General features: G+C 36.2%; 1 protein-coding gene across 2 annotated transcripts in view; it reads left to right on the forward strand.

Moving 5' to 3' along the window:
* The window catches only part of Exoc4 (exocyst complex component 4), a 699,662-nt gene that overhangs the window by 57,111 nt on the left and 626,736 nt on the right, over positions 1–15,815 (forward strand). For both annotated transcript variants that reach the window (XM_087901868.1, XM_087901869.1), the window contains exon 5: positions 202–311. In XM_087901868.1, the coding sequence (XP_087757994.1) occupies positions 202–311 (110 nt within the window). The remainder of the gene's footprint in view (positions 1–201; positions 312–15,815) is intronic.

The following is a 15,815-nucleotide window of genomic DNA, read 5'->3' on the forward strand; positions in this document are numbered from 1 at the left end:
TTGCTTGACATCATTTTATTGTAAGATAATCATCTTACTATTTGTTTTAAACACTTGGGACTCTTAAACCTCCAACTGTGGCCGCTGCTGCCTTGGCAATGTATGCACAAGGTGTTTGAAGTCAGTGTAGAGAGTTGGGCACTAAATGTGACTTCAGTTGGTTTTTGAGAAAATGGTAACTGCTGCTTGCTTTCCCCACAGTTCTCATGGCAAAGATGCCTCTCCTGGTCCTCTGATTGATGTTACAAATATCTCTACTCCACGCAAATTCCTTGATGCCACTCAGTATTCTACTGCTGGCAGCTCAAGTGGTAAGTTATTTTTATTATGTGCTGCAGTCTTAGTATACTAGAAACCCTAGGCAGAGCCCTTTGGGAGCCTGTGATATGCCCTTTGGGACCCTCATGGTAAATAGATAGCAAACCATTGGCTGAACCTGTTGCATTATAGAGGGTTCAGCTAACTGACCTGCAGCAGCTAACTGACCTGCCTGCAGATTCCAGCTGTCAGTGCATTTTATTTCAGTGGTACTGTTCAGTTTTCTAAACTTGCATTTGAATGCTCTTTGGTAAAATGTGTGCTTTTCTTTTTGGTTATAATCCCTATTGCTCCTGTTGGTATCAGCTGGCAGAAAAATAGAAATGAGACCAAGCCGTATATTATGAACAAGACAGACAGGCTTCCTTTAAACTTGAATTCAAGCTGACCAACATGAGCCAAAGAGAAGTAAACTGGATCAGAGGTGATCAGGCTGCTTGCTTGAAGAAAGGAATTATCAGGCTTTTTGTTGATTTTTCAAGGATAGAATAAAGTTTGGTAACTGTCCATTTGTACATGTCCACGGGCACAGTTTCAAAGATGTTTCCTTTCAGGTACACAAGCAGACTTTGAGGTTTTGCAGACTCACAGATATTTATTTAATCCACTGCTCAGCCCTCCTTCTGTTGCTAACTGTTTTCTTTTTGTTTTCGTTGTGTCTTTATTTTAGGCAGGATTTTTATGTGTAGTTCAAGCTGGACTCAAATTTAGAATCCTTCTATATTAGCTTCCCATGTGTGACTGTTTAGGCATGTGCTACTGTGCCTGGTGATTGTGCTGTCTTGCACAAACATCAGGCTTTATGGTAAGGCTAAAGGATGTTAAGTGCATGAAATGCCTAGATAGCATAAAGTCAGGTTAAACACACATTAGCTTCAAGAGCTCATAGGTCAAATAGCATGAAATGTAGTCTTGGGCAAGATGGCATCAAATACTCCACATGTTCACATACAGAGCTGAGCAGTGTGGCTCCTAGATTGAGGCGGCAAAAGGGAAGGCAGGGTACGGAGATGGAGATGCCATACTGTAGGCTGTCGCCAGCCATTGTAGCCTTCAAGTTTCTGCAGAGTAACCTCTAACCCACATGCTAGAATTTTTAGCAATTAGAGAGTTTAGTCTCTTTGATAATAGCGTCTCCCACCATTGCCATTTGTGTCCATTTGAATCCCACTAATTTTAGCTTTACTTTGGTGAAGGGCTGCTCACGCTTTCTTGTGTAAGCCTTCTGATCTTGTGACCTAATCTGGTGTTTTGTGACAAAAATACTGATTGTATGTTTTTAACAAGTATTAAGTTAGGGGCTCAATGTTTGTTTTCCATTTGTCCCTTGAGGTGGCTCCAGTCTGCCTCCCTATGGGATTTTACTCCATTGTTTGATGTCTTCCATTTAATCCCTAGTTCTCAAGAGCTTTTGACTATAAACTCCTGCCTTGAGACCTGGCTCCTTCTGCATCTTCCACTGGCTTCACAGTTTCCAATTGCATAATTTGGAATGTCCCATGTGCATAGACTTAGCACATCTTGAAGAAGTATCCACTAAGTATTTTTTTTTTTTGGCAGCCTAGTATTCTTTGAATAAGATGAAAGTGTATCAGTATCATTTCACTGTACGTTTAAGATGTGCTGTGGGAAGACTTACTTTGATTCTGAATATAAAGTTTTATGGAATTCTTCTCAAACTTGACCCTTTTGCAGAGTTCAACTGGGTCACAGAGTCTTGGGATCACAGCACAGGTTTTCTGTGCCTTCACACCTTTGGGCTGGGTAAAAGAGGAGAGGATGCTTTCTGTGGATTTTGCAAGTACCTTCAGGTGGCAGCCAAATTTGGAAGGAAATGTAATATTTGAATGGAAAAATAAAAAAAATGAATTTAAAAAATGCTTCAATTTTATAGATAAGGAAAAAAAAAGATAGTGTGACGCTTCTTGTTACCTTCGGATAAACATTAGTTCCTTGTTGTTGAGGATTAAGCCTAGGGCCTGCCCCATGCCGGAGAAGTACTCTATTGATGTCTCCCACTCTCTTTTTACTTCTTCTCTTTCTTTTCTTTTCCTTTTTTTTTTTTTTTGTTTGTTTTTGAGACAGGGTTTCTCAGTAGCTATGGAGCCAGGAGCCAGTCCTGGAACTCACAGAGATCTGCTTGCCTCTGCTTTTCAAGTGCTGGGATTAAAGGTGTGCGCCACCACCGCCTGGTTTACTTTTTATTTCTGAGAAAGGGCTTGCTAAGTCGGGTAGACAGACTTTGAACTCATTCTGCAGCCCAGACTGATTGCTTTTCTGTACCTCTTGTCTCATTGTCCCCTTCCCCCCAAGTAGCTGGGATTAAAGGTTTTTGCCTCTAGTTCTAGTAAAAAAAAAAAAAAAAGCATTCTTATTAGCTGTAGCACTGTAGCTGTATAGCACTTTGAAATAATGTAAAAGAAGAAAGACTAAAAAAATTGGGATTCAACTAATCATTTTATGTAGCCAATTGAAAGTTAGTTACTAGAACATGCTTCACTGCAAACAATCTCTTTAAATTAGAGTTGTTTAGATTTGTAATCTTGATGTTTGTTAACTTTTGCCATAGAGAACCGTACAAACTATTTTATTTTTTTTCTTTTGTTAGTTTATTTAGTTTCCAATTCTTCGTCAGTCTCACACACTAGTTGTTATGGTTACACTGCGCAGAGGTGTGCACTCAGTCCTCTTCATACAGTCTGAAGGGCTTTTTCCTGTTGTCATTCTGATACAGGGGTTCTTTTCTCTGAGCCTTTGGTACTTCTGTGAGGGATTGTAGAGGCCAGAGTGTAAAATAAAATAGGCACGTTTAGTTTTGGTTCATATTTTACTTACCTTTTTTGGAAACTGCCAATTATTATATCTTTATAATTTTTAAGTAAACCATCCTGCTTAGCCTGGTTGTATTAATTTATATCAGTGTTGTGGAGTCATTGTCCAATTGAAATCAATATTTATTTGTAAAGAAATTATAGGTTAACCTTATAAAATAGAAGTGCTATGTACATTTCAAATAAGCTGAAAGTGCCCATTATAGCTTGTTACATTTATTATTTTTAATAAGACAGCTTTTACTTTCTGATGGACACTGGAATTAACAGTGTCATTCATGTCCCCACAGTGACTTTTGTTGTTATTAGAAAACTCTGGAAGAATCTCTTGCTAGCTTAAGTAGAGCCAGGACCATTGTGGAGACCACATTTAGAGATGTGTACAAGTCTTTCTTTTTAGAGGGGTTTATTTCCTGTACTGTTTTGGATGCTGTTGCTCTTATGACTTTCCTGGGTGTGAATGAAAAAGAAGGTAAAGTTAGAATATTGGTTCTTATTAGTAATTGTCAAAGCTAAGAAGTGTTTGTTGCCTCCTAGGTGGGAAGCAATGTTTGAAGTGTTTTGTTTGAATTAACTATGATGAGTATCATGAGAAGCTTCATTTATATACAGAAAAATTGAGGCACAGAAAGGTTAATAATCAGCTTTAATTTGCCCAGCTGATTAAGAAGCATCTGAATTTGATTCTGGAGCTAAGTTCTAGAATGTGGTTTTTAAATCAGTTTGCTATTGCAGATAAATAAGCTGTGTATTGTGTGCTTGTTTTCTGTTCATAAACATAGTTTACCCAAAACAAATTTTTTTAATTATCTTAAAACTTTCTACGTTAGAAATCTAACATGAGGAGCTAATGATATGGCTCAGCAGGTAAAGTGCTTACCGTAGAAGCATGAAGGTCTGAGTTTGGATCCTGAACATCCATTTAAAAACTGAGTACAGTAGCTGGGTGTGATAGTGCATACCTTTAATCCCAGAACTCAGGAGGCAGAGTAGGTGAATCTCTTGAGTTCCAGGACAACCAGGGCTACACAGAGAAACCCTGTTTTGAAAAACCAAAAATAGATGAATGAATGAATGAATGAATAAATATTAAATAAAAGCTGGGTACAGCAGTATGTGCCTGTATTTCCAGAGTAGGAGTGAGGGAGTATGGAGACAGAGGGCATGGGCCTACTGGCTAGCAAGTCCAACCAAAAAATAGCAAGCTCCAGATTTAGTGAGACTCTGCCTTAAAAAAATAAGGGTGGCAACTCATAGATGACATGTGATGTTGAACTCTACCCTCTGTATGTGTGTATATGCAACACACACACACACACACACACACACACACACCCTAGCGTGAAGTTGGCTATCATGGTAAATCCCAGTGTTCAGGAGGTAGAAGCAGGAGGATCAGGAGTTTAAGATCAGCCCCAGTACATAGACAGTTCTTGGCCAGCCCTTGGCTACGTAAGAGTCTTAGGAAAAACAAAACGTAAAACATGTCTCATTAGAACCAAATGAAAGTATTTGCAGGGCCATGTTTCTTACTGAAGGTTCTGGAAACTCTTTTTCCTTTCCTTTATCAGCTTCTAGAGGCTGTCACCCCATGTGGCCTCTTTATTGTTGCTCTAAAGCACCAATGGTCCAAACATTATATTTCTCTGACCCACATGTCTGCCTTCGTCATTCCTTTTTAAGGACTCCTGTGATAGGTCTTGCCCAGCTGGGTACTTCAGGCTAATCTTGATATCTCAAAGTCTTTAACTTTTATGATATCTGTCTGAGAGTCTACTTTACCATGTAAGGCGACCTGTTCACAGGCCTTGTGACTTAGGCGTGGATATTTTGGGGATCCTTCATTCTACTTACCATACTTTGCAGAGCTGATTTTTCTGTCTTAAGTTATCTTTAGAAGCCAATGTGTGAAAAATTTGACGTTTTTGGAATTATATGGTGAAATATTTTAAAGTCATTGCCATTCTAGTCTTTAGGACTCTATTAATCTGAATCATATTATTAAAAGAGATTGTACAAGTGAAGAAGATATATATTATAGAGAGAATACATAAAATGTTACTAAGATCCATAAAAGCTTGGGGACATAATAAGTAATAAAGGGCAGAAATTTTGTCTAATTCTTGGTACTGAACAGCAAGTCTTTAGCGTCTATTTGTGGAGTTCTCAGGAAATCAGCTGAGAAAGTAATAGACATTTTCAGCAGGGAATTTAACATAGGCTCTTAGAGCTCCCCTCTCATATTGTGAAACAGTAGGATGGAGGGTGTAATCCATTAGAATTGACACTTTTATAGAGGAAGTTTCAGTAGGGAATCCCCAGGCAGAACGGATTTCCCATTGGGGTGCCATAAATTAAGGTTGAAGGTGATTCCTGAGAATGTTCAGGTTATTATTAATTAAATGAGAATTCTGATTGCTTGTGAATGTGTCACTTTCAAATGGCTTATTTAGAGGCACAATTGTGACTTTTCTCTGAGAAGTTTTCTATGCTAGTTTGTAAGTGATGTTTTGCAAACTGCATTTTGTTCAGTGGATACCACAGTGCTATGAGGTCTTTTTAGGGAAGTTGTTGTTTTTACCATTATGATTGTCATCTTTATATTCACTATACTTAAGCATATTTAAGAAAAGTTATTTGGAATTACATGTGTGTATGTGCTGTCTAACTAAAGTACTCACAAATTGCAAAATTGAGGCACAGGTTGGCAGAAGCAAGTAGGGATTTGCATTGCTTTCCTACTACATAATAATTGTATTATAAATGGCATAATTATGGAGAACTGAAAGAAAGAAGTTTATGCCTAAAAGATTGGTTATTTATGTTAATCAATAAAATAAACTAGTAGAATAAAGACAAAATATGGGCATGCCTTTTCCTTAAGGGAAATCTCATGCTAATAAGTAGAAAAACATTAGTTAATTAGTTATTATTTCAAAAATTGTTTTACAGATCTATAAAGTGATTCCACTGAGATCTAATGCTTTGTCCAATTACATTCAGAGTTACATGGTTGGAACTTGGCCTCATGTTGATTTCATTCTTGTGTAGGGGGATGCATTTTGCAAGCCTCTGTCTTGTCATGGGAAAACTAATGTCTCATTTAGATATAATGATTCACCTAAAGAATTAGAAAGATTGGAAGAAAAGCCAGTCCCTACCACTTTCATGTCTTATACACATATTTTAAAATACATGTAGAAGAGAAAACTTGTGGTATTTGTGTTTCTGAGTTTGCCTTTTTTAAATGTAATAAGATTATGCCCCCTTCCATTCATTTCCCTTTAGGGCGGAACACAACTTCATTGTGGTACGTACATGTACTGCCTTTTTGCTGTTGTTGATAAATAATTTAGGCTGATGTCTTTTCACAAATCAGGTGACTGCAGATGCATGGGTTTATTTCTGGACCCTCTCTCTATTCTGTTTAATTATGTGTGTTTTTGTGCCACTGTCACACTGTTTTTGTCAGGTGTTGTGATATTTCCAGTATCTTCCCTCCCCTTAGATTGCTTTAATTATTTGGGGGTCTTCAAAATGGAGATTGTATTGGATGTGTAGATTGCTTTTGTTACTGTGATCATTTTTACTATAAATTTTACCAATACATAAACTTGGGATGTCTTCCCACTAATAGTCTGTTCATCAGTTTCTTAAAGTTTTCTTCATCGTAGAAATCTTTCACCTCTTTGGCTACATTTATTAACATTTCCTTTCTGTCTCTATTGAATACTGTAAACTTTTCTGATTTCTTTTTCAGTATGTTTTTTATTGGTATATATGATGTACTGAATTTTGTTTTCTTTGTATCCTATTAATTTGCTGAAAGTATCAGATATGAGACTTTTCTTGTGGAATATTAGGGTCTTGTAAGTGTAGGTCAATTTTCTTCTTTTTTTCCTGTTTGTATCCCTTCATCTCTGTCTTTGGCTTAAGAAATCAAGCACTGATTTGAGAGTGCATAGGAGACTTGTACACCCCTGTCTTGTTCTTGATTTTAGGGGACCTGTTTTAATTTTTTTCTCCACTGAGTAGAATGTTAGCTTTCAGTTTGTCATGGCTTGCTTTTACTATGATGAAGTAGGTTTCTTCTGTTCCTAGTTTCTTTATGGCTTTTATCATGTAGGAATGTTGAACTTTGCCAAAGGCTTTTATGCGTGTTTTGAGAAAATCATGTGATTTCTGTCCTTAGACTTCTTTATGTGCTGTATTATACTTAGTGGTTCACGTACGTTAAAACCATCTTTTCATACAGTGGATAAAACCAACTTGGTCATAATATATAATTCTGAATGTGTTCTTGATTTTTTGTTTGTAAGAATTTTTATTGAGAAATTTTATATCTGTGTTCATTAGAGATATTGGCCTATAACTTTTTTGTTTTTATTTTTTCTCTATCTGGTCTTGTTGTCTGGGTACTATTGACTTTGTAGACTGAGTTCAGGAGTATTCCTTCCTCTCTTTTTATAATGGGATACTTTGAAGAACATGCATGTTAGTTCTTTCACATTCTTGAGCAGTGAATTCTGAGTTTTTTTAAAAGTCTTATTATTTTAATCTCATTGTTAGTTATCAGCCTGTTATTTTTTCTCTTTTCTTTATTTTGCCAGTCATATATATCTAGAAATTTAACAATTTTTTATAGACCCTTCCTCTTGTATTTATTTATTTATTTATTCTATTTTTTGGGGGGGAGGATTGAGACAGGGTTTCTCTGTAGTTCCTTTTTTAAATTTAGGATTTCAAAAAATTCCATAATTATTTTTCTGGATTTCATTGATGTCTGTGGTAATGTTCCCTGTTTTGCACCTAATTTTCCTTCCTTCCTTCCTTCCTTCCTTCCTTCCTTCCTTCCTTCCTTCCTTCCTTTCTTCCTTCCTTCCTTCCTTTTTCGTTCGTTCCTTCCTTCTTCGTGCGTTCGTTCGTTCCTTCCTTCTCTTTTCTTTTCTTTTCTTTTCTTCTCTTCTCTTTTCTTTTTTATTTGATTTTTTTCGAGACAGGTTTTCTCTGTAGTTTTTTTGGAGCCTGTCCTAGAACTAGCTCTTGTAGATCTGGCTGGCCTCAAACTCACAGAGATCTGCCTGTCTCTGCCTCCCGAGAACTGGGATTAAAGGTGTGTGCCACCATCACCTGGCTGCACTTAATTATATTTCTTTGAGGCTTTTTTCTTTCTTTTTGTTATTTTGCTAAGGGTTTGTCAGTCTTATTTACCTTCTCATAACTATCTGGTTTTCATTGCTTCTCAGTACTGCTTCTTTAATCTCTATTTCATTATTTTTTGCCTCATTATTTTTTATGTCTGCCTATTTCAGGCTTGTTTTATTTTATTCCTGTGTTTCTAAAACCTTGAGGTGTGTTTTTTAGTTTTTGTTTTGTTATCTCATTTTTTTTTAAATGTAAAATCATCTAAACTATTTTCTTAGCATTGATTTTAATGTATCTCAAAGGATTTGAAAAATTCTGGTTTTGTTTTCAGTTGATTCTAGAAATTTTAAAATGTCCTCTCTGATTTTAGTGACTTATGACTATTCAAGAATGTATTAATTAATCTCCATGTGTTAGGTAGTTTTTCTTGTTATTAGCTTCTAGTGTTTTCTACAATGATCAGATAAGATACAAGAATTTATTTTTTGTTTGTTACTAATGTTACTAATGTTTTTGTGACTGTGTTCTATTTTGAAGGAACTTCTATAGACTTCTGACTAGAATCTGTTTTTCCATTTTTCCTTAGCTGTTGAATGGAATAAACTATAGATATCTGTTAAGTGCATTTGATCTGTGATGCTGTTTAGGGGTGAAATGTTTTTGTATGTTTTGCCCAAAGATGATAATTTGGTGTTGAAATTCCTACTATTATTATATATAGATATATCTGGTCCCTTATATCATTAATATTTGTTATGTAAAATTAAGTTCACTAATATTTGGTGACAGTTGAGTGACAGAGAAAGTCTTGCTTGTAGTGGGCATGTTTCTAATATGTCACCATTAATAGGATTTTTTTAATTTAGTTTGTGTGTGTGGCCTTATAAATGTATATGTGCAAGTGTGTATGCACCTGTTCCTGTGGGCAGAGACCAGGACATTGAGTGTCCTCTATTGTTGTGCTCCTATTCCCTCGAGGCAAGATTTCTCATGAAGTGTGGAGCTCACCATATTTATTTATTTCTGTTAGATTGACCATAGTACAGGCTGTCTGCTCCACCCCACCCCCCATTCCCATGCTGGGGTTAAGGCACATGGGGGCTACTCCTAGAGTTTTGTGGGGATGATGGGGAGTCAGACTCAAGGCATCCATAGTTGCTCGGCAAACACTGTACCTGCAAAGCATCTACCCACACTCCGCTTTTAGTGACTCATTATCTACTTATATTGGATGTGAAAGTGTATCTTAAATTTTTATTGAATTTTTAAAATTCTTTTAGACTTTAAGCTTAATCTTTTATTATCCCCTGTGTATGCTACAGAGATATTTTAACTTTACCACCATCCATTTTTCTTTATTGTTTCAAACGCAGCATTTATTTCAAGATAATTCTTGTCTGCAACTTTAAAAGGTAATTTGCAAATCCATATTTTCCTTTTCGCTCATTCATAGTTCATGTTGTATAATTGGAATTCTATAGTGACAAAATATTGTCCCTTCTGCATTCATTCATTCATTAATTCATTAATTCATTCCTCAATTAAATTTCCCGATGATGGCTTTAATACTTCTTTGCATTCCAGAATTGCAAGCCAATTGGAGTTCCCATCCTATTTTCTGTACCTTTACCTGAAAATTACTGCTCTCTCTCAGGAACTCTGGTTTCTTTCTTTGGAAAGTAATATTTTGAAAGCATGATTTGTGTACTAAACTTTAGCCACTTATTATTTATTTACTTAAAATATCTTTTTTTCTTATAATATATCTGGATCATGTTCCTCTCATTCCCAACTCCTTCCAGATTCCCCACTTTCTTATCCACTTAATTTTATTATCATTCTTTTCTTTTTTTCTGTCTCCAAACAAAACCAAAAAGTAAAAACCAAATGTAACCCACAAAAACAAAAATCAAAACAATCATAAGGCCGATAAGAGTCCTCCCTCTCTCCCAAAAAATCATGGAATTCATTTTGTTGGGTCAGTCCTGGAGTGTGGTTGATCTATCCAGTGACACTCCATTGGAGAAAACTGATTTTCCCTTTGATAGAAGGTATCAGTTGCAGCTAACAGCAACTAACATTTTGGCTAGGGTTGGGACCCTGCGTCCTCTTGCCTCAGTGCTGAGACCCTGCTTTGTGCATTCTGCCACAGTCTCAGTGAGTTCATATGGACGTCAGTTCTGTTATATCTGGAGGACACTGTTTATTTGGAGTCATCCATCACCTCAGATTCTTAAAATTGTTTTGCCTCTTCTTCTGCATAGCACCCTGACCCTTGGAGGGGGTGAGTGTGGGATTGATGAAGACATTCCATTTAGGACTGAGCACTCCAGAGTCTCTCATTCTCTATAATTGTTTGGTTCTTTTTGTGTTGATTTCAGTTGACTCATGACGACTCTTCACTGATGTTGGTTTAGCTAGGCATCGATGTATGGATATAGTAGCATGTCACTAGGAATCTCTAATAGTGTGTCCTATGTGACTTAGAGTATGTATTATTATTCTGTTGGTGTGATAAAGAGAAGGAAGGATTTTGGGGCTTTCAGTTCCAGAGATACAAGAGTCTATCACTATGATAGTGAGAAAATGTGATGCAGGTTAGTATTGGTGACTGTTATACTGTGAGCTTATATCTTGAGTCACAAGCAGAAAACAGAGACAGCAAACTTGAAATGGTACTAGTCTTGATGCTCTCAAAACCTGCCTCTAGTGACATATTTCCTCCAGCCAAGTCACACCTCCCAAACCTACTTAACATCGCCGCTAACTGGGCCAAGAATTCAAACTACCGAGCCCATGAAGACTACTTTCATTCAAATACCCACATGTGTTTTTTCCAAAACATTGGAGTTACTCTTTATTTCATTATAATTGCTTTAGATCATGATTACTCTTAACTTTTTGTTTATTTTAGAGTCACATGAACTCTATCCTAAACACCACAACTGTACAAAAAGTATTCAGGCAGGTGTCTCTTTTCCATCACCATATCTTTTGCAGCTGCTGGTCTCTATTCATTTTCCACCCAGCCTCTCTTGCTAACTCACGTTCATTTCTACCTCATTCTTTCTGTATTTCTTTTTGCACAAACAAGTAGATAAAATTATCTGTTCCGATGGCCTTTCTTTCTTCTACAGAAAGTAAAATTCTCTCTTATAGTTTGATGTTTTCAATTCATATCTTTTGGACATTATTCTAAAAATGATGCAAGGAAAATCTGCATTTCTGTTTTCATATTGTTGACAGTATTAAAAGGGAAGCTCAATCTCAAGCTAAATCTTTTAAAGCTTTAAATACTTTATATTCTGCTAAAAATCTTTTAAAATTTACCGTCATCACCATCTCTAAGTTCATTGGTGTTATGTGTATTTACGCTGCCACACAGCTTTTCTCTAGAGCTTGTTCATCTTTCAGAACTGACAGTCTATACTTATTAACAGCTCTTCCTTTCCTCCTCCCTTAACTCTCAATGAGCTCGCTGTTGCTGTGAATTGACAACTCTGTACACTACAGAGCAGTGGAATCATAGTGCTTTTCCTTTGTGACTAGCTAGTTTTGCTCATCATGATCTCTTAAGGTAAGCCCATGCTGTAATGTGTGTCAGAATGTCCTTCCTCCTAAGGCTCAACACTGTTGCATTGCTCAGATACTGTATGTTGTTTGTCCACTTACCTGTTGGACACTGGGGTTGCTGCTACCTCATGGTTACTGAAGCAGTGTTGTTCTGTAAGTATTTTCTTTACCACCCCCCTTTTAGATATTTTAAATCTCTGTTCTGAAGTAGACTTGCTGGATCATATGGTGATGCTATTTTTATGTTCATTGAGGAAGTCACCTTGTTTTCACTGCAGTTACACTTTCTTATGTTATCAACAGTGCATATGGGCCCTATTTCTTCACACTTGCCTTTCTTTTTTTTGATAGTAGACATCTTAATTGGTCTGAGGTTATATCTGATTGTAGTTTTAATTTGCATTTCCCTGATCATTAGTGATGTTGAACATCTTTTTATGTGCGTGTTGCATATTTGTTTGTCATCTCTGAAAAATGTTTACTCATGTCCTTTGCCTACTTTGTAATTGGATTATTTGTTCTCTTATTGGCGACTTGTAGGTGTTTCTTATTTTCAATACTAACTCTTCTCCAGATATATGAATTTCAGGTACTTTCTCATGTTTTAAAAATAGATTGCCTTTTTATGCTGATTGTGTTCATTGTGGGCCTTCATTCACAATTTCTGAAGTGACAATTGTCTTTCCTTTTTTTAAAAAAATATTTATTTATTATGTATACAGTGCTATGTCTGTATCATTACTGATGGTTGTGAGCCACCATGCAGTTGCTGGGAATTGAACTCAGGACCTTTGAAAGAGCAGGCAGTGCTCTTAACCACTGAGCCATCTCTCCAGCCCTTGTCTTTCCTTTTTTTTGCTTGTGTTTTTAGTGTCGTACGTAGGGAATCCTTGCTAAAGATGTTTCTGAGGCTTTTGTTTTGTTGTTTTCATCTATGAGTTGTATTGTGTTAGATCTTATGCATAGGGCTTTGATCTGTTTAGAGTTACTTTTGTGTGTGGTGCCAGTAACGGACACATGTCACCTGTCCTTTAGGAGGTGTGTGTAACATTCCCTTTAGCAGAGCAGTGCCATGCTGCTTTCCCATCACCAGTGGTGGGCTTGTTTCCCAACAGCTTTTCTAAAATGGCATCTGCTTTGCTTTTAATTTAATGGATGTAAAATAGTAGTTGGGGAGCTGCCTCAAGTCACCTCCTGCTCAGTCTTCTGACTTCCTGGGACTACAGGATCATGATGATGTAGTCTGCTAGATTTTCTTTTTAATTTGAGGCATTTATTAGTTTCACCTAGATACATTTTAGAGTTGATTATTTTGAATATATTTTCCCAGATACCCAATAGATTCTTTTGTAAGTTAAAAAAAAATAAAAGTTTCTGGTAAAATATTGGTTTGTAATTTTTTATGGGTATATTCTAGTATTTGTTTCTTTCTCATGCTAATATTATTTTTTTCTGTGCCTTGTTTCCCCTTAATTTACTTTTTCTTTGATCTTACTGATCTTATCTAATTAATCTTATCTTTTCCCCTACATTTTTCTGAAATACCCTTTAAATTTTCTCATGGACATTTTAAACTTGTAAAGAAAGTATGAGATAACTGTCTTTTCATTTTACTTTTTATCTGACTTTGGTCTCTTTTTACATCTTCCTATATTATATTCATGTCTAAGTTTACATTTTGAATTTCTGGCAAAAGGTAGCTTTTCATATCTTCAAATTTTTATTTGAATATCTTGTTTACATCTAGGGTGTTACCTTGTTTTCTTGTGCTTCATGTTTTTTCTTTTATTTATATTATTTATATTTTATTTATATTTATTAATGTTTGGGTTTTCTGACCATTTTATAATACGTCAGTATGAATTGTTCTATCAGGTCTCGCCCCCCACCCCTGTTTTTTGTGGTACAGGAATACTTTAAAGACTTTTCAGTTCATTGGCTCCCTCTTCTGTTAGTTTAACACAGTTCAGATATATTTTTGGATTTTTTTTTTTAACAAAGTTTTGCTTTGGTGGTGGGGAAAGGTTATACATTGGCTGGATTTTTTTTTCTCTGGTATAAGAACTCATTCAATTTTTAAAATTATTTCTTAACTGTCCATTAGATAGGAGGGCATTTCTCTCTTCCTCTTTGTCTTATTTCCCTCTTCTAGAAGCTATGTTTTAAAATCTATTCTTTTGCATTCTGTTTGTCTTAAAATCCCTTCTCTATAGGCAACGTGCCAATCAACTTGGCTAAGTTTTTAGTATTTATAATCACATGTAGATGTTGTCTTTTATGATGATAACTTTACAGTGATTTTGTATCATCCTTAACATCATGAATTCTTTTCTTTATAGTTATTTATCCTTTTGTTTTGCCAGCTACAAAGCCCATGACAAGGTCTGTGAGACGGCTCAGGTCAAGTTTTGCAACTGTGGCAAAAGCCCAGCAACCTGAATGGATTTATTATCTGGAGCCCGCATCAAAGTGGAAGGAAATAACAGACTCTTCAGAGTTGCTCCCTGACTTCCACACTGCCATAGAAAGTTTGTGTCCCCACTCACATGTACACACAGGCACACACAGGCTGAGCATAAGATGCCACTTTCTAGGAACATTATATTCACTTACATTGTTTTGATTTTGGAGCAGTTTCTTCTATGTATGTATGTATGTATGTATGTATGTATGTATGTATGTATGTATCTATCTATCTATCTATCTATCTATCTATCTATCTATCTTCTATCATCTATCTGTCCTCTATCGATGTACCTATCAATGGATTTTGTGTGGTTTGTTTATTCTTATTGTCCTGTATAGTTTTGGAGAAAATACTAAGGGAAGAGGACCTAACAGTCACATCGATGACCTGGCAGTTCACAAAGCTGGAAGTTTTCAATGTATACCTTTTCAATACTTTTCTTGTTGTTGAGTTTTGATATCATACTACTTTATGTAATTTATACACAACTTTGTAAGGTTGGTACTAAAATTTCTAATTTTTAGATGAAAGCCTAGAGATTATGCCAGATTAAATGACTTGAGTAAGATCACACACCTGAAAAGTATAGAAGTAATCAAAACTAGAATTCTATGGCTTTAAGCTCTTACTCTTCACTGTTTACCCAAATACCTGAGTTTAGAGAGTATCGACAATGGATTGTAATCCAATACATTTTATTGATCATCAGTGTGAACTATGTTATTTTATTCATCTGTTCTTACCCCTCCTATGAGCCTGTCTGCCAGTTTTATTTTAGCGGCCTTCGTGGTTGTTACTTCTGGGTGTTCAAAGGTTCTTGCTCCAAATGAGTTAATGGGTATCAATGGGTATCCATGATAAAAGTATTCAGTAGATCATTTTTTTGTTTTGTTTTGTCTTAAAAATACTTCCTAACATTGCTTTAAACAAATTTACCATCTTCTCCTCTTGACCAACACTAGTCCTTATGTGTACACTGTGTACACTTAATGCCTCAGGTCAGCAGGGTGGGGTCCTCTTCTGTGAATCGATATCCCTGTTCTCTCTACCTCACATAGTCTCATTTTTGGCAGCCTCTTTTCTGGAGTGGGGTGTTTTATTGTCTGTAGGTTTCTTTAAGGTAATTTAATCTGCACCTTAGGGGTTCTTAGCTAACATTTTTGAAGCACCTTAATCAGGAATCTACACTCCAGGGGTAGTTAGTTAACATTTGAAAGACCCTAATCAAGATTCTGTACTCCAGAGGCAACCAGTGCTTCAGTTACTGTTCTCTTCTGCACCAGTGGGTGCATTAATTAGAACAAAACATGGAAGAAGTAATTTTCCGCTGGCAAAAGGAGTGATATCTAAGATTTATATTTGGCCATGAATTTCTACGGAGATAAGAACGAAGGATGAGAATTTTGGGAGGTCTAGTAGCCTTCTAGCCAAAGTAGGAGCTTGGTTTGCTCCTGGGCTTGTGACACCCATAGTGAATGGAT

This window comes from Myodes glareolus, chromosome 25, assembly GCF_982192425.1.
Source record: "Myodes glareolus chromosome 25, mMyoGla1.1, whole genome shotgun sequence".
In the NCBI taxonomy this organism is placed as follows: Eukaryota; Metazoa; Chordata; class Mammalia; order Rodentia; family Cricetidae; genus Myodes; species Myodes glareolus.